The 21,011-nt window shown below is 43.7% G+C and overlaps 1 protein-coding gene across 1 annotated transcript in view; it reads right to left on the bottom strand.

Moving 5' to 3' along the window:
- Positions 1–1,066: 1,066 nt before the first annotated feature.
- Positions 1,067–21,011, bottom strand: part of NMS (neuromedin S) — a 43,495-nt gene continuing 23,550 nt past the window's right edge. The window contains exons 4-8 of the mRNA XM_038761654.1: positions 7,194–7,268; positions 6,463–6,498; positions 4,532–4,573; positions 3,797–3,844; positions 1,067–1,223 (exon numbers count right to left, since the gene is read on the bottom strand). Of these exons, the coding sequence (XP_038617582.1) occupies positions 3,809–3,844; positions 4,532–4,573; positions 6,463–6,498; positions 7,194–7,268 (189 nt within the window). The 3' untranslated portion in view covers positions 1,067–1,223; positions 3,797–3,808. The remainder of the gene's footprint in view (positions 1,224–3,796; positions 3,845–4,531; positions 4,574–6,462; positions 6,499–7,193; positions 7,269–21,011) is intronic.

The following is a 21,011-nucleotide window of genomic DNA, read 5'->3' as shown; positions in this document are numbered from 1 at the left end:
CTGGGCCTCAGTTTCCTCATCTGTAAAATGGGGATTAAGACTGTGAGCCCCCTGTGGGACAACCTGATCAACTTGTAACCTCCCCAGCGCTTAGAACAGTGCTTTGCACATAGTAAGTGCTTAATAAATGCCATCATCGTCATCACACAGTGAGCGCTCAATAAATACAGTTGAATTGAATGAATGAAAGGCAGGAGGAGAAAACTGCCCACTCCAAGAGGGCCCATTTACTTGTCCTGGCATTGCTGACTTGGTTCGTTGACTCTGTTAGCACAGTGCTCTGCACACAGTAAGCGCTCAATAAATACGATTGAATTGAATGAATGAAAGGCAGGAGGAGAAAACTGCCCTCTCCAAGAAGGGCCCATTTACTTGTCCTGGCATTGCTGACTTGGTTCGTTGAGTCTGTTGCTGTTTGCGATCCACTGAGAGCCATATATCCCCAGGTAGGTTCTGAACCCCACGGGTGGCAAGGATCCTAATGCGTCACGGTTGTCCCAACTCGGTGATAACGCAGAAGCAGCACTGTGTAGTGGATAGAGCATGGGCTTTGGAGTCAGAAGGTTGTGAGTTCTAATCCTGACTCTGCCACTTCTCTGCTGTGTGACCTTGGGTAAGTTACTTCGCTTCTCTGTGCCTCATTTGCCTCATCTGAAAAACGGGGATTGAGATGGGGAGCCCCACGTGGGACAACCTGATTACCTTGTCTCTACCCCAGCGCTTAGAACAGTGCTCACACATAGTAAGCGCTTGACAAATACCATCATTATTATTATTATTGTTATTATTAATAATAAAGTGCCTGGCACATATAGTAAGCACTATGTCCAACCCGATTTGCTTGTATCCACCCCAGCGCTTAGTACAGTGTGCAGCACACAATAAACGCTTAAGAAAAACCGAAATTATTATTGTTACATTACACTGTTATATACATTACTGTTATATACATAATATTATATTGTTACATATTTACTTAATAAATACCATAACTATCTACCCAGGAGGCAAATGTTGCAAACAGCACCAAATTAACTTCGAGTGCCGAAAAGATCTTCCACAAGAAAATATTTAATGGTTGCAAGTTTATTTTATACACAATTGCATATTCAAGTCCGTTCCAGTGTCGTAATTTAGATCAAGCCAATATGAAGCCCAACAATAGGTTGATATAAAGACACTGAGCTAATCCTTCAGCTTGAGGTTCCATTTTCCATTGAATTCTAGGAAAGAAAGGAAAAGGAAAGAAAATTCTATCAGCCTAAAGAGAAAGTCTGAGCGTCTATATGATTGAAGTTTATAAATCATGAGGGGCATGGATTAGGCCAAATCTGGCAATGTTGCCTAAAATCCCTCAACATTAGGATTTGGGAGGAAACAACTAAACTGTGGATACAGCAGGGATCTGGGGTTCTAATCCCGACTCTGCCACTTGTCTGCTGTGTGACCTTGGGCAAATCACTTCACTTCTCTGGGCCTCAGTTCCCTCATCTGTAAAATGGGGATTGAGACTGTGTCCAACTCAGTTTGCTTGTATACACCCCAGTGCTTAGTAAAGTAGAGAAGCAGCGTATCTTAGTGGGAAGAGCAAAGGCTTGGGAGTCAGAGGTTATGGGTTCTAATCCTGGCTCCACCTCTTGTCTGCTGTGTGACTTTGGGCGGGTCACTTAGCTTCTCTGTGCCTCAGTTACCTCATCTGTAAAATGGGGATGAAGACTGTGAGCCCCACGTGGGACAACCTGATTACCTTGTATCTACTCCAGTGCGTAGAACAGTGCCCACACATAGTAAGCGCTTAACAAATTCCATCATTATTATTATTATTAATAAAGTGCCTGGCACATATAGTAAGCGCTTTAAAAATACCATCATCATTAGTATTATGATGGTTTTATGCAGACCTATTGAGAGAATGGAGACAATCCTGGATGGGGGGAGACCACACGGGCCCTTTGACCCAGATAAATCACTCTGTACCAATGGTCAGGATGGATTTCGTCCCAGCAGGAAGTGACTCATAAAATGGCATTTATTAAGCACTTACTATGTGCAAAGCACTGTTCTAAGCGCTGGGGTAGATACAGGGTAATCAACTTGTCCCACATGGGGCTCACAGACTTAAACCCCATTTTCCAGATGAGGGTACTGAGGCCCAGAGAGGTGAAGTGACTTGCCCAAGGTCCCACAGCTGACAAGTGGCGGAGCCGGGATTTGAACCCATGACCTCTGACTCCAAAGCCCGGGCTCTTTCCACTGAGCCACGCTGCTTCTCTGCCAGGAGATGCCAGGGCTTCTCCAGCTGGGACCTTTTAGGGACGCCTGCCCAAAAAACCTCCAAGCCATCTGGCTTAGTAGCCAGAGCATGGACTAGGGGTCAGAGGATGTGGGTTCTAATCCCAGCTCTGCCACTTAATAATAATAATCACAATGATGGTATTGTGCCTAAGTTCCCTCTTCTAGACTGTGAGCCCACTGTTGGGTAGGGACTGTCTCTGTGTGTTGTCGACTTGTACTTCCCAAGCGCTTAGTACAGTGCCCTGCACACAGTAAGCGCTCAATAAATACGATTGAATGAATGAATCCCTCATATATGTTTGTACGTATTTATTACTGTATTTTATTTGTACATATTTAGTCTATTTATTTTATGTTGTTAATATGTTTTGTTTTGTTGTCTTGTCACCCCCTTCTAGACTGTGAGCCCACTGCTGGGTAGGGACCGTCTCTATATGTTGCCAACTTGTACTTCCCAAGCGCTTAGTCCAGTGCTCTGCACACAGTAAGCGCTCAATAAATACGATTGAATGAATGAATGAATTTCATTCCCAATCCCAGAACGCGTTGGGGGTGGGGTTTATGTGACTGCCTGTCCCCGACTGATGTAAGAACGCTGCTGCCCACAAAAGTAGCAGACCTACAGATAACAGGGTTTTACGGATAAGCTGCCCACACCTCCAACACCATTTCCGGCAGGGTGAAGAAAAACGCGTGTCTGTGGCCGGGTCATGCTGTTCATCACATCTGCAGGTTGTGCGGAAATGATCTATCACTGCCTGAATGTCCAAGTCAGCTCAAGGGCTTGGTAGGGAGGAGAATGTCCTGGCAGGCCTCGGTTTCCTCACTTTTTCTTCCCCCTAGCCTGCCTCACCTGCTAGCTGGCAGGGAAGGAAGGTGCACTCTTTAGCCTCCATCCCTTGACCTACGTGCATGCCCCTGGATCCTCACGTACTCTCCTCTCCCTGGAGAAATTGTGGAATAACAGGGATCACCAGGCAGCAAGAGGCTCAGAGGGAATTCCAAAATTGGCACCTGAGAGGGGAGCGTTCTGTGGGTAGGCTGGGAGATAGGGTTTGACTGGAAGGTGAAATCAATCAACAGCATTTGATTATTTATTACCTATTTGTGCAGACCACATCCTTTACTAAGCGCTTGAGAAAAGTACAGTAGCGTTAGTGTACATGACCCCTGCTCTCAAGGATCTAGTGGAGGAACGTGCCAAAAAATGGTTTGGGACCATGGATGGCCTGGTCTAGAGCAATGAGGAGTCTGAGAAATATCTTCCAATTCTAGAGAGAGAGAAGTTTGTGTATGTGTGAGACAGAGCGAGAGAGAGAGAACTGTGTATGAAGCAAAAATAGGAGATTACCTATTAGCAGAGTTACTCGGGTCTTTAAAAACAACTAACCACCTCCTCATTAGAATCAAAAGAGTATAGTCACTATGAGCTGCTTCCTTGCTCCTGCCCTAAAAAAGATTTTCTTTGGAAAAAAAACTGTGACTGCACAATAGAAATCACCTTTTGGGAGTCCTATTGACCATCTTCAATGTTTCTTCCATTTCTAGGCTGAAAATGAAAACAGAACAAGTTAGCTACTAAAGAAAGCATCAAGGAAATACAGTGGCCACAAGCTTTGAAAATGATATTCCTATTATCCTGAGACAGAAGGCCCCACATCTCTAACTGGATGAATAACGAAGAGAATGGCATCTTAGAGTCCAAGATGGAGAAAACCACTCAAGTGCTGATGGTTTGTTCTGTGGGTCTCTAACCCCAAAGCACATGGGTTCAGAGTCCATTTCAGCATCATTTAGGCTAGGGGAAAGGGCCTTTTTTCTTTCCTCAAAGTGGATTGACAAAGATAAAGGGCAGTGTAGATGTCCTTGAACCCTCGTGGTCGGACAATGAGCCAGAGAAACCTGGTGTCATGATCCTTCAGTTTTGGTTTTTAATCCCAAACCACAAAGCTCCACTTTTCCTGAAGTCCCAGACTCCTACCTTTTGGAATCATGGAAGAATCATAGATTCAGCTCCTAATGAGTCCCTAAACCCAACCGGGCTGTGGCTCTACCTTAGCTCATCCCACCTCTGGGGCAGCTGTGTAGGTGGTTGTAAATTCAGTAGGATTTGAAAATGAGGAACTTGTACTTAACTTGAACTTCCCAAGCGCTTAGTACAGTGCTCTGCACACAGTAAGTGCTCAATAAGTACGATTGAATGAATGAATGAATGAATGAATGAAAGGAAAAGTACCCTGAAAAGGAAAAAAGATTGTCCCGTGGAACCAGGGCTATTCTGAAAAGAAAGAACATAAACAGTTAAGGAGGCATGTTAAAAGGTGATTTTCTAGCCCTGCCTTTTGAAGCTAATAATAATAATGTATCATTATATTGTTATTATGGTATTGGTTAAGTGCTTTCTACGTGCTAATTTCTGTACTAAGCGATGGGGTAGATTCAAGGTGATCAGGAGACACATTCCCTGTGCCTCAGTGGGGCTCACTGTCTAAAGGGGAGGGGGAACAGGTATTGAATCCCCATTATACAGATGAGGAAACTGAAGCCCAGAGAAGTCAAATGACTTGCCCAAGGTCACCCAACAGGCAAGCGGCAGAGCCAGGTTAGAATCCAGGTCCTCTTCCGCCCAGAGACTTTGGCTACTCAGTCTCTTCATCTTGTGTCCGATTGTTAGAGCCCCTGCCACACAAAAGGGCAATTGCTAAAAGGGGCTGGCCTCAAATGCCTAATAATAATAATAATAATAATAATAATAATAATAATAATAATAATAGTACTTGGTAAGCACTGTTCTAAGCACTGAGGTAGATACAAGTCAATCAGGTAGGACACAATCCCTGTCCCACATGGGGCTCACAGTCTTAATCCCCATTTTACAGATGAGGTAACTGAGGCCCAGAGAAGTTAACTGACTCACCCAAGGTCACACAGCAGATGTGTGTGGCAGAGCCAGGATTAGAACCCAGATCTTTCTGACTCTCTGGCCCAAACTCTATCCTCTAAGCCATACTGCTTTCCACAAAGCCACCTACAAAGACTGTACATATCATATAATATAATTGTTGCTGCCATTCGAGAAGCTAAATGATCTGAATACTTATTATTTTCTAACCCAAATCAAGCTTGGCTACAATTTTAAAATAAAATTCCACATCAAGAAAACAAAACCAAAATCGGACAAGCCAAATGCAATTCAATCCCAAATTTTCTGGTGAGTTTTCTTTCCATCACAGAATTAGTAATGGTAATTATTAAACACGTCCTGAGTGTGATACACATTCTGAACTCTTTCTTAGAACTCAAAGTGATGCCCTGTCTGCATCCCAGAGGTAAAATGGTTTGCTGAAGGTCACCCAGTGGTCAGAATGATCAAAGTTAACCCAGGAAATTCCCAAAATTAATATACGGTTCTTTATGCGTCAGGAAAATGCATTCAAGACCACATCGGTGGAGAGAATTCCTTCTGAGAACCAGCGATAAGAGAAGCAGCGTGGCTCAGTGGAAAGAGCCCGGGCTTTGGAGTCAGAGGTCATCGGTTCAAATCCTGTCTCCACCACTTGTCAGCTGTGTGACTTTGAGCAAGCCACTTAACTTCTCTGTGCCTCAGTTACCTCATCTGTAAAATGGGGATTAAGATCACTGATCACCTTGTAACCTCCCCAGCACTTAGAACAGTGTTTTGCACATAGTAAGTGCTTAATAAATGCCATTATTATTATCATTATTATTATTATTAATAACTTCAAAATAACTAAGCTCCCAACTTTCTTCTCTTCCAACAGTTACGGTATTTGTTAAATGCTTATTGTGTGTCAAGCACTGTTCTAAGAGCTGGGGAAGATGTAACTTAATCAGGTAGAACATAATCCATGCCCTACATCGGGCTCACAGTCTTCGGATGCTGGGGCTGAAGGGGACGATGAGGATAATGGGGCTGGTTAATCTTTCCCTCTTAGTACCAACAGTAGTTATTTATAATGGACCTACATATTCAACACACTATACTAAATTCTAGGGAAAAGGCTGGTGAGAATTAGATGCAGTCCCTGGCTCCCAGAAAGCTCACAATCTAAAGAGTGATGGTAATGATGATGATAATGATAGTAATACTAACAGTTCCCTCACTACTGAGATTTAGGAGTGAGCGAATTTGAATCGTTAGCATACCTTCTTTACAAACACCACTGGAGCAATCTGGGGGTCCTGCAACGTGACAAAATAGATTAATTCCTCGGGCATATGGGGTCCTGAAACTTAAATTTCCTTCTGTAGGTTAAGTCGGGGCTACTGCCTCCATCACGGCTCTGGTTAGCGTAAAGAATTGTAGAATAAATGAAAGGGCAATTCAGAGATCAGTGACCAGGACCTGGGATTTTAGAAATGTTATACCAAGGGTGCAGGTGTAAAATGCACATGCCTGTCATTTGGTTACAAAATCAGGTTCTTGCAGAGAACGCAACGACAGAATTATAGGGAAAACAAGCTGTGCTGCTACATTTGAGCAGGTTTATTTCAGTGTCCTTGTGGAATTCCGGTTTCTCCCCAATTTTGACCGATCGCTGATTTTTATGCAATTCGGAAGGTTAACCCCTCTCAGCTCTACTGCTTCACTCCACTCCCACCCCTGATGGGAAACTCTACTTTACCAAAGTGGCTCTTTCGACATATCTAAAGGCCGTCAGTGGCCCCAGGAACCAGGCACGAGTGTTCAGTTGGACTGTGCCACGATGAAAAACAGAGGGGGAGAGGGAGAGGAAGAAGTTACACCCCTAAATGTCAGACAAAAGGAGGAAACAAGTGGAATAAGGAATACAGGGAGCAAGAAGGAAATCCGGGCCCCGTGGTAATGCTACAGTGTAGGTCTAACCATGTAAGTCAATGGAATAACCCAAGCATACTTGACTGAAGAATCTTTGCATTCTTCTCTCTGAGAGCTTCGCAGCAAGGCGCATTAAAGGATCCCCAGGGGCGATCTACAAAGAGACAACAAACGCTAGTTTGTCCCAAAGGACTATCACAGCAAAAGGCAAACAATATCTCCTTCAAACAAGCCTTTTTGAGACGGCCTGGCCCAAACCCACATCCCTCCACTCTTGCTTGCAGGACAAATTGATTGAATTTTCAGGATTTAATTTCCAGGAGAAATGACCGGCCAGGGAAATCCGGCCATGTTGAGAATGCCAAAATCTGCAAGCAGTTTTGGCTCAAACAGGTAGGACGCGATCAAAGAGGATGGGCAGCCCTGCCTGAAAGATAAGCGTTTTGGACTTTCTTTCCCGCCGGATCGTTGATTCGCCGTGACCCCGAGTCCTTATCCACACTTATTTTGTTTGCCCACAAGTCAGAGCACTAATCCACGCCCCCTCTCCATCCCCCACATCTTACCTCCTTCCCTTCACCACAGCACCTGTATATACGTATATATGTTTGTACATATTTATTACTCTATTTATTTATTTTGCTTGTACATATCTATTCTATTTATTTTATTTGGTTAGTATGTTTGGTTTTGTTCTCTGTCTCCCCCTTTTAGACTGTGAGCCCACTGTTGGGTAGGGACTGTCTCTATATGTTGCCAATTTGTACTTCCCAAGCGCTTAGTACAGTGCTCTGCACATAGTAAGCGCTCAATAAATGCGATTGATGATGATGATGATTGTCACTCTTAAATGGAAGCTTAGGAAAAAACAGGTTTTTTATTGTTTATTGTTATATTGTATTCTCCCTCGTGTTTAGTACAGTTTTCTACACACAGTAATCACTCAAACAGTATGATTGACTGACTGACTGAAAGACTCCACTCCTTTCGTTGAATTCTCCACGTCATTTAAAAATCTTCATAAACTCTAATCCTATCCTACTTTTCCCATTTAACTTTAAACTATGAATGCCCGACTTAAATGCTCTCTCTACTTTTTAAGGAATTTGTATAGTGCTTAGCAATCAAGGACTGTTCTAAGCTCTGGGGAAGATACAAACGAGCCAGACTACACTCAGCCCTTTTCCTGCATGGGGCTCACAGTCTAAATAAAAGGAAGAACATGCAACCTCTTTTCTCTCCTTTTTCAATCAGTAGTATTTATTGAGCACTTAACTAGGTGCCGAACGCTCTTTCTCCATCTCTGTTTCTCATGTCACGTCAGAAGAATGTGAGCGGCCCTCTCATTTCCCGGCCTAGTGACCAACTGATTAATCCCATCTTCGCCTGATTTGACGAAGCACTTCCCGCAGTTGTTTGCCCCCCTGGATCACTTGTGCATTTCGTTCAGTGCTCTGCACACAGGAAGCGCTCAATAAATACGATTGAATGAATGAATTTAAATCCCACGCCTCTAAGTACTTTGGTACTCGCCCCATTCCACAGCACTTCTACCTGTTTACTATATGCCAGGCACTGTACTAAGCACTGGGAAAGATACAATCTTATCAGTGAGTAGCATGCAGAAATATCTTCATCATGTGAGAAATTGAAAGTAGAGCCGTGTATTTTTAAATTTAGGCCAATGAAGATGAACCCAAATAGAGACTTTGCCAGAAAAAAACAAGGAAAATTGTGCCGAACTCCTGCCGTCATGGAAGTCCATCTGCATTCTAACATTTTTCTTATTATATTAGATTATGCTGCTGAGTAGGGAATCCACACTGCTTATGTTCTCCAGTTGTGTGGTAGGTGTCGGCTCCACAGCAGTGAAGGGAGTGATGATCTCCACAACTTTTTCAATCAATCAACCAGCTATCATTATTATTATTATTCTCATCCATTTCCCAAAATTCTCGACCGCATTTTGCCTTCAAGTTCAAAATGAACAGTGTGTATCCATTAACGTATATTATAGTGGCCACCATTCATTCATTCAATCGTATTTATTGAGCGCATACTGTGTGCAGAGCACTGTACTGAGCGCTTGGGAGGTGCAGGTCGGCAACAGATAGAGACGGTCCCTATGCAACAACGGGCTCACAGTCTAGAAGCACACCATTGCTTGTTTGCTTAGGAAACTGTGGCCTAGTGGAAAGAGCACGGGCCTGGGAATCAGAGGATCTGGGTTCTAATCCCACCTCCACCACTTACCTGCTGTGTGAACTTGGGCAAGTCATTTAGCTTCTGGGCTTCAGTTCCCTCATCTGTAAAATGGGGAGTCAATCCCTGTTCTCCCTCCTACTTAGACTGTGAGCCCCACGTGGGATCTGATTATTTTGTGTCTACCCCAGTACAATGTTTGGCTCACAGGACATGCTTAACAGATACCAGTCTTATTATTAGTATTATTCTGAAATATATGAGACAGCATATTGATTTGGCCAGCAGAAGTGACTGCCTCACTAAACCATCTTTAATACTAAGGACTGCAATTTAATAGTAATGATAACTATTAAGTGCTGGGAGAAATACAGAGAAATGAATCCAGACACGGTACCTGACACACTGAAGCCTCTCAGTCTAAAAGGGAGGAAGGACAGACATACGAAGGAAGAATAGCAGGGCAAATTCAGCCCAGATGATTCAAGAAAACCAAGAAGAATAGCAGTCCATCGCTTCAGGGGATGCTTCATGCTTCTCGTAGGTGTTCTTAACAGGGCTCTGGTTTGGTTCGGCTCAAAGCCACCACGACTCTCCCTGCGTCCTCAGTATTGGAATGGCAGCTCCTCCGTCTCCTTCATCTGACACTTGGTCCTGAGGATAACGGGGCTCTGAGATGCCGTGGCAGGCTGCAAGGTGGTATGGAAACCCCTTCTAGACTGTGAGCCCACTGTTGGGTAGGGACCGTCTCCATGTGTTGCCAACTTGTGCTTCCCAAGCGCTCGGTGCGGTGCTCTGCACACAGTAAGCGCTCAGTAAATACGATTGAATGAATGAATGAATGAGTGAGTGAGTGAGTGAGTGAAGGCCGCCAAACCCTTAAGCTCCTGGGCACCCCAGGGGTAGGAGACTTGGGTTACTTAGGTTAGGTTCAGCGCTTAGAACAGTGCTTTGCACATAGTAAGTGCTTAACAAATGCCATTATTATTATTATTATTATTACTCAAGAGAAAGAAGGCACAGTTCCTGCCCTCGGAGTGACAGACAGAATGGGGGGGACCAGGTCAAAATAGTTTCCCCTGCCCCTCTAGACTGTGAGTTCATCGTGGGTAGGGAGCTTGTCCGCTGATTCTGTTGGATTGTCTTCCCCCAAGCGCTCAGTCCATGCCCTGCATGTAGTAAGCGCTCAGTAAATATCACTGATTGACTGTCCTCTCCCAAGTGTTCAGTCCAGTGCCCTGCACATAGTAAGTGCTCAATAAATACCCTTGACTGATTGACTGTCCTCTCCCAAGCACTCAGTCCAGCGCCCTGCACATAGCAGATGCTCAATAAACACTCTTGACTGACTGAACGTCCTCTCAAGCTTTCAGTCCAGTGCTCTGCACATAGTAGGCACCTTTCAAAGCCATACTGAGAGCTCACCTCCTCCAGGAGGCCTTCCCAGGCTGAGCCCCCTCCTTCCTTTCTCCCTCCTCCCCCCAACCCCCCTGCCTTACCTCCTTCCCCTCCCCACAGCACCTGTATATTTGTATATATGTTTGTATGTATTTATTACTCTATTTATTTTAGTTGTACATATTCTATTTATTTTATTTTGTTAATATGTTTTGTTTTGTTGTCTGTCTCCCCCTTCTAGACTGTGAGCTCGCTGTTGGGTAGGGACTGTCTCCATATGTTGCCAACTTTTACTTCCCAAGCGCTTAGTACATTGCTCTGCACACAGTAAGCGCTCAATAAATACGATTGAATGAATGAATGAATGAATGAATGAGGGTGGACGCAGTCCTTGGCCCAAATGGGGCTCACAGTCATAATCCCCATTTTACCAATGATGTAACTGAGGCACAGAGAAGTTGAGTGAATTGGTCGCACAGGTCACACAGCAGACAAGTGGCAGAGCCGGGATTAGAACCCAGTTCCTCTGAATCCCGGGCCTGCGCTCCTATGCTTCTTGTCCCCATAATTGATATAATTGTCTGCCTCCTCCCCTCCTCCCTACCCAACCCAGATTGTAAACTCCTAGAGGGTAGGGAACATGTCTACCATTGATGGATTAACTGATTGGTTCACTAATTTTAGTTCTCCTGAGCCAGAGTGGGAAATTCCCCACCAAAGCTGTCCCATGGGTTGGTGATGGTGGTGGTATTTGTTAAGCACTGACTCTGTGCCAAGCACGGCACTAAGCACTGGGGCGGATACAAGATAATCAGGTTGGACACAGTCCCTGTCCCGCATGAGGCTCACAGTCTTAATCGGAGGGAGAACAAGTATTGAATCCCATATTTTACCCACGAGGAAACTGAGGCACAGAGAAACTAAGTGACTTGCCCAAGGTCACACAACAGGCAGCTGGCAGAGCCGTGATTCAAATCAGATCTTCCAACTCCCAGGCTTTCTGCGGGGCCCAGAAGCAGCGTGGCTCAGTGGAAAGAGCCCGGGCTTGGCAGTCAGAGGTCACGGGTTCAAATCCCGGCTCCGCCAATTGTCAGCTGTGTGACTTTGGGAAAGTCACTTCACTTCTCTGGGCCTCAGTTAACCTCATCTATAAAATGGGGATTAAGACTGTGAGCCCCCGTGGGACAACCTGATCACCTTGTAACCTCCCCAGCGCTTAGAACAGAGCTTTGCACACAGTAAGCACTTAACAAATGCTATTATTATTATTATTATTATTATTACTGGGAGTCAGAGGTCATGGGTTCACATCCCGGCTCTGCCGGTTGTCAGCTGTGTGACTTTGGACGAGTCACTTCACTTCTCTGGGCCTCAGTGACCTCATCTGTAAAATGGGGATGAAGACAGTGAGCCCCACGTGGGACCACCTGATCACCTTGTATCCTCCCCAGTGCTTAGAACAGTGCTTTGCACAGAGTAAGCGCTTAATAAATGCCATCATTATTATTAAACTATGACCAAGCAGCAGACCAGTTAACTGTACAGACCAGTTAACTGTACTAACTGGAAACTCCCTGGGGTCAGGGAATGTGTCTACCAACTCTGTTACACTGTAATCAATCAATCAATTGTATTTATTGAGCGCTAACTGTGTGCAGAGCACTGTACTAAGCACTTGGGAAGTACAAGTTGGCAACACAGAGAGACAGTCCCTACCCAACAGTGGGCTCACAGTCTAAAAAGGGGGAGACAGAGAACAAAACCAAACATACTAACAAAATAAAATAAATAGAATAGATATGTACAAGTAAAATAAACAAATAAATAAATAAATAGAGTAATAAATATGTACAAACATATATCCATATATACAGGTGCTGTGGGGAAGGGAAGGAGGTAAGATGGGGGGGATGGAGAGGGGGACGAGGGGGAGAGGAAGGAAGGGGCTCAGTCTGGGAAGACCTCCTGGAGGAGGTGAGCTCTCAGTAGGGCCTTGAAGGAAGGAAGAGAGCGAGCTTGGTGGATGAGCAGAGGGAGGCTTGTACTCTCCCAAGCCCTCAGTACGGTGCTCTGCACGCAGTACCTGCTCAATAAATACCATTGATTGATTGGAGTCTGGAGACTTGTTATTTTTAAATCAAGGAATGGCTGGGTATGACTGCAAACTACTAAAGGAGCAAGCACAGTACTTTTTGGTTCCTCCGCAATAATGAATGATAACAGTCACCCTAGCTTTTATCTTGGCTACTATCCTAAGGGTACGGAGGATAATAATAATAATAATAATAATAATAATAATAATAATAATAATAATAGCATTTGTTAAGCACTTACTATGTTCAAAGCACTGTCCTAAGCGCTGGGGGGATACAAGGTGATCTCGTTGTCCCACATGGGGCTCACAGTCTTAATCCCCATTTTCCAGATGAGGTCACTGAGGCTCAGAGAAGTGAAGTGACTTGCCCAAGGTCACACAGCAGACATGTGGGGGGAGCCGGGATTAGAACCTATGACCTCTGACTCCCAAGCCCGGGCTCTTTCCACTGAGCCACGCTGCTTTTCTACTCTTCTATTTCTTCCCAACACCCCTGTGTGCTGATCAGAAACACGTGCCACTTTATGAGCGGAAGTCACATTCTAGGGAATTCTTTGGGAATGAATCAATAATGTGGCTCAACGGAAAGAGCAGGGGCTTTGGAGTCAGAGGTCATGGGTTCGAATCCCAGCCCCGCCAATTGTCAGCCGTGTGACTTTGGGCAAGTGACTTCACTTCTCTGGGCCTAGTTCCCTCATCTGGAAAATGGGGATTAAGACTGTGAGCCCCACATGGGACAAGTTGATCACCTTGTAACCTCCCCAGCGCTTAGAACAGTGCCTTGCACATAGTAAGCGCTTAATAAATGCCATTATTATTATTATTATTATTACTGCGTGCTGAGCAATCAGAGGTATCTATTGAGCGCTTACTGCATACATTGCACTGTACTAAGCTCTCGGGATGGTACAATATAGTTGAGCTGGGAGACGTGCCCACAAGGAGTTTACAGTCTAGAGGGGAGGCGGTGACACACTGTACTAAGTGCTTACGATAGTACAGTAGTGTTTGTAACTCTACTAGTAGACTCATACTTCTTCCCACCTTCAAAGCCTTATTGAAGGCACACCTCCTCCAAAAGGCCTTCCCAGATTAAACCCCTCTCTTCTTCTCCCACTCCCTTCTATGCAGTCCCACGGCATTTATGTGTATATCTGTAATTTTTTTGGATTGATGTTTGTCCCCCCCCCTTTCATTCATTCACTCAATCATATTTATTGAGCGCCTACTGTGTGCACAGCACCGTACTAAGCACATGTCGGCAACATACAGAGACGGTCCCTACCCAACAACGGGCTCACAGTCTAGACGAGGGAGACAGACAACAAAACAAAACACGTAGACGGGTGTCAAAATCGTCAGAACACATAGAATTATTGCACATCATTAACAAAATAATAATAATAATAATGGCATTTGTTAAGCGCTTACTATGTGCAGCACACTGTTCTAAGCTCTGGGGGGATACAAGGTGATCAGGTTGTCCCACGGGGGGCTCACAGTCTTCATCCCCATTTTCCAGATGAGGGAACTGAGGCCCAGAGAAGTGAAGTGACTTGCCCGAAGTCCTACAGCTGACAATTGGCGGAGCCGGGATTTGAACCCGTGACCTCTGACTCCCAAGCCTGTGCTCTTTCCACTGAGCCATGCTGCTCCTCAATAAATAAATAAATTTAAAAAAAAAATAGAATAGTAAATATGTACAAGTAAAATAAGTAGATTAATAAATGTGTACAAATATATACAAGTGCTGTGGGGAGGGGAATGGAGGAGAGCAGGGAATGTGTCTGTTTATTGTTGTATTGTAACAATAATAATAATAATAATAATGGTGGTATTTGTTAAGCGCTTACTATGTGCAAAGCACTGTTATAAGTGATGAGGGGCTACAAGGTGATCAGGTTGTCCCACGTGGGGCTCACAGAAGCAGTGGAAAGAGCCCGGGTTTTGGAGTCAGAGGTCATGGGTTCTAATCCTGGCTCTGCCAATTGTCAGCTGTGGGACTTTGGGCAAGTCTCTTGACTTCTCTGTGCCTCAGTTTCCTCATCAGTACGATGGGGATGAAGACTGGGAGCCCCCCGTGGGACAACCTGATCACCTTGCAACCTCCCCAGCACTTAGAACAGTGCTTTGCACACAGTAAGCACTTAATAAATGCCATTAATAATAATAATAATAATAATAAATAATCCCCATTTTACAAATGAGGTAGCTGAGGCCCAGAGAAGTGAAGTGACTTGCTCAAGGTCACACAGCCGATAAGAGGCGGAGCCGGGATTCCTGTCCCAGGCGCCGATTGCAGTGCTCTGCACACAGTGAGCACTCAATAAATAGGACTGAATGAACGAATGAATAATCCCCGCCCTTTGGGAGTTTATAGTGTAGCAAGGGGTGACAAATGCTAAAATAAATTAGAGGCAGGAGGAAGAGAATATCAAGCTGTGCGTGTAGCCCCACGTACTCAAGTCTTCTAGACTGTGAGGCCACTGTTGGGGAGGGACCGTCTCTATATGTTGCCAACTTGGGCTTCCCAAGCGCTTAGTACAGTGCTCTGCACACAGTAAGCGCTCAATAAATACAACTGAATGAGTGAATGGGGAGTCATCCAGGGTGGATGGCCAATGCTTGCACAGTTGTGTCCTGTTTATATTATATATATTCCCCATCCTCCTTTCCAAGTCCGTGCCCGGAACACTGTACACCAGACCACTGAATCACCAAATCCTCTGTGTCTTTTGTTTGTCATTCATTCGATGGTATTTATTGAGTGCTTACGGTGTGCAGAGCACTGGACTAAGCGCTACCTGTCTCCCCTTCCCCTCCCTGCATCACTACCTCTCCTGCCTTGAGGTGCAGGGAGAGATGTGGGAGTAAATGACTACACTGTGGATAGAGCACGGGACTGGGAGACAGAAGGTCCTGGGTTCTAATCCTGGCCCCGCCACTTGCCTGCTGGGTGACCCTGGGCAAGTCGCTTCACTTCTCTGGGCCTCAGTCACCTCAACTGGGAAATGGGGATAGAGGCTGGGAGCCCTATGTGGGGCAGGGACTTTGTCCAACGTGATTTGCTTGTATCCATCCCAGAGCTTAGTACAGCGCTTGACACACAGTAAGCGCTTAACAAATATCACAATTATTATTCACATCGTAAGCGCTTAACAAATATCGCAATTATTATTCACATCGTAAGCGCTTAACAAATATCGCAATTATTATTCACGTCGTAAGTGCTTAACAGATATCACAATTATTATTCACGTCGTAAGTGCTTAACAAATATCCCAATTATTATTCACGTCATAAGTGCTTAACAAATATCCTAATTATTATTCACGTCGTAAGTGCTTAACAAATATCCCAATTATTATTCACGTCGTAAGCGCTTAACAAATATCACAATTATTATTCACGTCGTAAGCGCTTAACAAATATCCTAATTATTATTCACGTCGTAAGCGCTTAACAAATATCACAATTATTATTCACGTCATAAGCGCTTAACAAATATCACAATTATTATTCACGTCGTAAGCGCTTAACAAATATCACAATTATTATTCACGTCGTAAGCGCTTAACAAATATCACAATTATTATTCACGTCGTAAGAGCTTAACAAATATCACAATTATTATTCACGTCGTAAGCGCTTAACAAATATCACAATTATTATTCACGTCGTAAGCGCTTAACAAATATCACAATTATTATTCACGTTGTAAGTGCTTAACAAATATCACAATTATTATTCACGTCGAAAGCGCTTAACAAATATCACAATTATTATTCACGTCGTAAGCGCTTAACAAATATCACAATTATTATTCACGTTGTAAGCGCTTAACAAATATCACAATTATTATTCATGTCGTAAGTGCTTAACAAATATCACAATTATTATTCACATCGTAAGTGCTTAACAAATATCACAATTATTATTCACGTAAGTGCTTAACAAATATCACAATTATTATTCACATTGTAAGCGCTCAACAAATAATAATAATAATAATAATGTTGGTATTTTTTAAGCGCTTACTATGTGCCAAGCACTGTTCTAAGCGCTGGGGCAGATACAAGGTAATCAGGTTGTCCCACGTGGGGCTCACAGTCTTAATCCCCATTTTACAGATGAGGGAACTGAGGCCCAGAGAAGTGAAGTGACTTGCCCAAAGTCACACAGCTGACAATCAATCAATCAATCAATCATATTTATTGAGTGCTTACTATGTGCAGAGCACTGTACTAAGCGCTTGGGAAGTACAAATTGGCAACATATAGAGACAGTCCCTACCCAACAGTGGGCTCACAGTCTAAAAGGGGGAGACAGAGGACAAAACCAAACATACTAACAAAATAAAATAAATAGAATAGATATGTACAAGTAAAATAAATAATAATAATAATAATGATAGCATTTATTAAGCGCTTACTATGTGCAAAGCACTGTTCTAAGCGCTGGGGAGAATACAAGGTGATCAGGTTGTCCCATGTGGGGCTCACAGTCTTAATCCACATTTTACAGATGAGGGAACTGAGGCCCAGAGAAGTTAAGTGTCTCGCCCAAAGTCACACAGTTGACAAGTGGCGGAGCCGGGATTTGAACCCAGGACCTCTGACTCCAAAGTCCGGGCTCTTTCCACTGAGCCACGCTGCTTCTCCGATACAGCTACAATAAGATAAATAAATAAATAAATAGAGTAATAAATATGACAAGTGGCGGAGCCGGGATTTGAACCCCTGACCTCTGACTCCAAAGCCCGGGCTCTTTCCACTGAGCCACGCTGCTTCGATTATTATAATTAGTATTATTTGGGGGGTCTCGGAACAGAGGCCGGATGGGAACACCGTAGGGAAGGGGCAGGGAGGGGAAGGGAAGGTTGACAAAGGGAAATATGATCGAAAAAAGACCCGTCTCCAGGGAGCTGCAGGGATGGCAGTTTAAAGGACGGCCCAATGGAAGTGGAGCGGGTTCATTCATTCATTCGATCGTATTTATTGAGCGCTTACTGTGTGCAGAGCACTGTACTAAGCACTTCCGCCTATTTTCCTACCACAGATGACGTATGTAAAACCTCTTCCCAAGACAAAAAGCAACCCAAACACTCAAGTCAACTTCGTATCCAATTTTTTTGTTCCACCCTGATGTCCAGAGTGATCTGGTGGAAAGAGCACGGGCTTTGGGGTCAGAGGTCATGGGTTCAAATCCTGGCTCTGCCCATTGTCAGCTGTGTGACTTACCTGGGCCTCAGTTTCCTCATCTGTAAAATGGGGATGAAGCCTGTGAGCCCCACGTGGGATAACCTGATCCCCTTGTATCCCCACGGCGCTTAGAACAGCGCTTTGCACACAGTAAGCGCTCAACAAATACCATCATTATTATCATTATTATTATTATTGGGAAGTCCAAGTTGGCAACATATAGAGACGGTCCCTACCCAACAGTGGAGGTTGTGACGCCCCCTCTCCATCCCCCCCATCTTACTTCCTTCCCTTCCCCACAGCACCTGTATATATGTATATATGGTTGTACATATTTATTACTCTATTTATTTATTTATTTTACTTGTACATATCTATTGTATTTATTTTATTTTGTTAGTATGTTTGGTTTTGTTCTCTGTCTCCCCCTTTTAGACTGTGAGCCCACTGTTGGGTAGGGACTGTCTCTAGATGTTGCCAATTTGTACTTCCCAAGCGCTTAGTACAGTGCTCTGCACACAGTAAGCGCTCAATAAATACGATTGATGATGATGATGATGATGACAGTAATGGGAATTACTGAGCATCCGCTGAGCGCAGGACGCTGTGCGAAGAACTTGGAAAAGTACACGGAAAGGCAATAAAGAAAGAAAACGTAATGGCTTAATAGGGTGAGAGGCGACAGCGATAGGGAGATCTACATCGTTCTCATCAGCTCTGTCTCTTCCCCCATTTAATTGATTGATTGATTGATTACTCGATTTTATTTGTACATATTTATTCTATTTATTTTATTTTGTTAATATCTTTGGCTTTGTTCTCTGTCTCCCCCTTATAGACTGTGTATATGTTGCCATATGTTGCCAACTTGTACTTCCCAAGCGCTTAGTCCAGTGCTCCGCACACAGTAAGCGCTCAATAAAATACGATTGAATGAATGAATGAATGAATGAATTTAAAACTCGGCCGAGTCTAATACGATTGAATGAATGAATGGATAATTCACAACAACGGTGAGTTGAATGTCTTCCAAGCATCCACAGCCGTGCATTTCTTGAAGCTTTCTAACAACTGTTATGGCCACAGACTGAGCCCTCTCCCCCTCCCCATCACCCCCCGCCCAACCTCCTTCCCCTCCCCACAGCACCTGTATATATGTTTATACAGATTTATTACTCTATTTATTTTACTTTATGATGGCATTTATTAAGCGCTTACTATGTGCAAAGCACATAGTAACTTGTACTTGTACTTGTTGTACTTGTACTTGTACTTGTTGTACTTGTACTTGTATTTTACTTGTACATATTTACTAGTCTATTTTATTTTGTTAATATGTGTCATTTTGTTCATTCATTCATTCATTCAATTGTATTTATTGAGCGCTTACTGTGTGCAGAGCACTGTACTAAGCGCTCGGGAAGTACAAGTTGGCAACATCTAGAGACGTTTGTTGTCCGTCTCCCCCTTCTAGACTGTGAGCCCGCCGTTGGGTAGGGACCGTCTCTATATGTTGCTGACCTGTACTTCCCAAGCGCTTAGTACAGTGCTCTGCACACAGTAAGCGCTCAATAAATACGACTGAATGAATGAATGAATATGTTGCCAACTTATACTTCCCAAGCGCTTAGTACAGTGCTCTGCACACGGTAAGCGCTCAATAAATACGATTGAAAGAATGAATGAATATGTTGCCAACTTGTACTTCCCAAGCGCTTAGTACAGTGCTCTGCACAGAGTAAGCGCTCAATAAATATGATTGATTGAATGAATGAATGAATATGTTGCCAACTTGTACTTCCCAAGCTCTTAGTCCAGTGCTCTGCACACAGTAAGCGCTCAATAAATACGATTGAATGAATGAATGAATGAATATGTTGCCAACTTGTACTTCCCAAGCGCTTAGTACAGTGCTCTGCACACAGTAAGCGCTCAATAAATACGATTGAATGAATGAATGAATATGTTGCCAACTTGTACTTCCCAAGCGCTTAGTACAGTGCTCTGCACACAGTAAGCACTCAATAGATACGATTGAATGAATGAATGAATGAATGAATGAGTGATTTGGATGGGAATGCATACTGAATTACAAACTGCATGCACGAGCATAGGGGTATTTGTCACAAATTGAGTAATAATAATAATAATAATTATTATAATGGCATTTATTAAGTGCTTACTATGTGCAAAGCACTGTTCTAAGCACTGGGGAGTTAACAAGGTGATCAGGTTGTCCCACGGGGGGCTCACGGTCTTAAGTCCCATTTTACAGATGAGGTAACTGAGGCCCAGAGAAGTGAAATGACTTGCCCAAAGTCACACAGCTGACAAATGGTGGAGCCGGAATTTGAACCCATGACCTCCAACTCCAAAGCCCAGCCTCTTTTCCACTGAGCCACGAGTAGGTTTCAGGAAAATAATGATGATTATGCAAAAATACTGATCCCAGATTGAACTGGATAGGTTGAATCGTGGGTTCTGAAGTAGTGAAATAAAAACCTAATAAAAAACCAATTTCAGTATTAAACATAATTTACAGTGAAGGGATAATACTGACATGAAAGATACTTACCTTTTTATACATTTCCTGGTTTTTCTAGGAAAGATAAAAATATGTGTGGGTTACGTAGTATGTCAAGAGAGAAAAAAACTGATTTAGCTACCCATTCATTCATTCTTGCATTCGTATTTATTGAGCGCTTACTGTGTGCAGAGCACTGTACTAAGCACTTGGGAAGTACAGTTGGCAACGTACAGAGCCGGTCCCTATCCGACAACGGGCTGACAGAAAATAAGCTTACCTTATTTACTTGCAGGGTATTTATTATGGTGGTAAAAGATTATTATTATTATAATGGCATTTGTTAAGCACTTACTATGTGCAAAGCACTGTTCTAAGCACTGGGGGGGGGATACAAAGTGATCAGGTTGTCCTGCACGGGGCTCACAGTCATCATCCCCATTTTACAGATGCGGTAACTGAGGCTCTGAGAAGCTA

This window comes from Tachyglossus aculeatus, chromosome 20 (genome assembly GCF_015852505.1).
Source record: "Tachyglossus aculeatus isolate mTacAcu1 chromosome 20, mTacAcu1.pri, whole genome shotgun sequence".
In the NCBI taxonomy this organism is placed as follows: domain Eukaryota; kingdom Metazoa; phylum Chordata; class Mammalia; order Monotremata; family Tachyglossidae; genus Tachyglossus; species Tachyglossus aculeatus.
Note: the sequence above shows the minus strand (reverse complement) of the source record. Positions and strands in the feature narration are given on the sequence as shown.